Raw genomic sequence first — 1,180 nt, 5'->3', positions numbered from 1 at the left:
TAAAAAACTGTTCTTCACATGGGCTAGTGGACACATGGGTAAAAAAAAAAGTAAAAACGTTGTTGTGATTAAATTGTAGTGAGTTCTGCTGAGTCAATTTCGAGCTGCTGTGAGGTAATATGTTCACATTGCAGATTATTCACAGTTTATGAATTTGGTTGGACTTTGTGACTCCTAATTCTTTTGCATATGATGTATATAAATATGTTAGTTTCTGTATTCTGTGTGTTAATGTGCATTATTTTTGATTGGATCTGTTTATTCGTTTGTTTTATAGGATGATGCACGTCTGTTGTTTTCCCTGTCCGGGGCGGCAGAGGAACAGGGCATCCTGCCAGACGACCTGGCCAATGTCATCACCAGACTGTGGGCTGATGGAGGGGTACAGAGCTGCTTCACCCGGGCCAGAGAATACCAGCTCAATGACTCCGCTGCGTAGTGAGTTCTCTCTCTGTTATTAGTCAGAAAGATATTGACCAATGGCCATTCATCAATATTCATGGAAAGCAAATATCATAACTCATAATGCACACCCTCAGTCAGATGATAAATCATGCATTTACAGACAGAACAGGGTGGTGCACTACAGCATTATTAGTATTTTACTTAGAAATTAATGGTTTTTTATAGACACCAAAACCGCTCTGCTATAGTTCAAAATATTCTAAACGCCTCACTAAATGAGAGCCAAAAAAACCTGAAACTTACTCAAGAGTGCCTTTAAATTTAAAAGAAATAGAAAGATGAAAATGTGTGATGAGAGTGGGCAGGATCAGATCGATACGTCAAAGCGAGCAGAAACTCTGGCACTAACAGTTAACGCTCCGTTGAGAAACCAATTGCTATTAAACGGAGGGTTGGCCTGGGTCAGGACTTCCATGAATTTTCCCATGCTTGATACACTCAGAATCAATCAGGGGTAGGAGGAGCGTTCCCTCACGGGGGATTACGGTTGATTTGGCCTTGAATTAGGAAATGAATGTCATTTGTCGGTGGGAAAAGAAGATAGTGGAAGGAGAGAGGGAGTGCTAATCTTAGGTTTCATAATATTTAGTTGTGTTTGCTAGGTTCAGCAGATGTTTATGTGAGAGGGTTTATAGCCTGTGTGTGGGTGGGTGGAGAGAAGTGTGGTTTTACAGAGGCAGCCACTCCTTCCCCACCCTCACAACAGAGGCTAAAG

At 41.4% G+C, this 1,180-nt stretch overlaps 1 protein-coding gene across 1 annotated transcript in view; it reads left to right on the top strand.

Annotated features, from left to right (window-relative positions):
* LOC107576506 (guanine nucleotide-binding protein G(i) subunit alpha-2-like) overlaps positions 1 to 439 on the top strand; it is a 16,539-nt gene extending 16,100 nt beyond the window's left edge. Inside the window, exon 4 of the mRNA XM_016262672.1 lies at positions 278 to 439. Within this exon, the coding sequence (XP_016118158.1) occupies positions 278 to 439 (162 nt within the window). The remainder of the gene's footprint in view (positions 1 to 277) is intronic.
* Positions 440 to 1,180: the final 741 nt, after the last annotated feature.

Source organism: Sinocyclocheilus grahami, unplaced genomic scaffold (genome assembly GCF_001515645.1).
Source record: "Sinocyclocheilus grahami isolate Dianchi unplaced genomic scaffold, SAMN03320097.WGS_v1.1 scaffold3830.1, whole genome shotgun sequence".
In the NCBI taxonomy this organism is placed as follows: Eukaryota; Metazoa; Chordata; class Actinopteri; order Cypriniformes; family Cyprinidae; genus Sinocyclocheilus; species Sinocyclocheilus grahami.
This window is presented reverse-complemented; position numbering and strand designations above follow the sequence as displayed.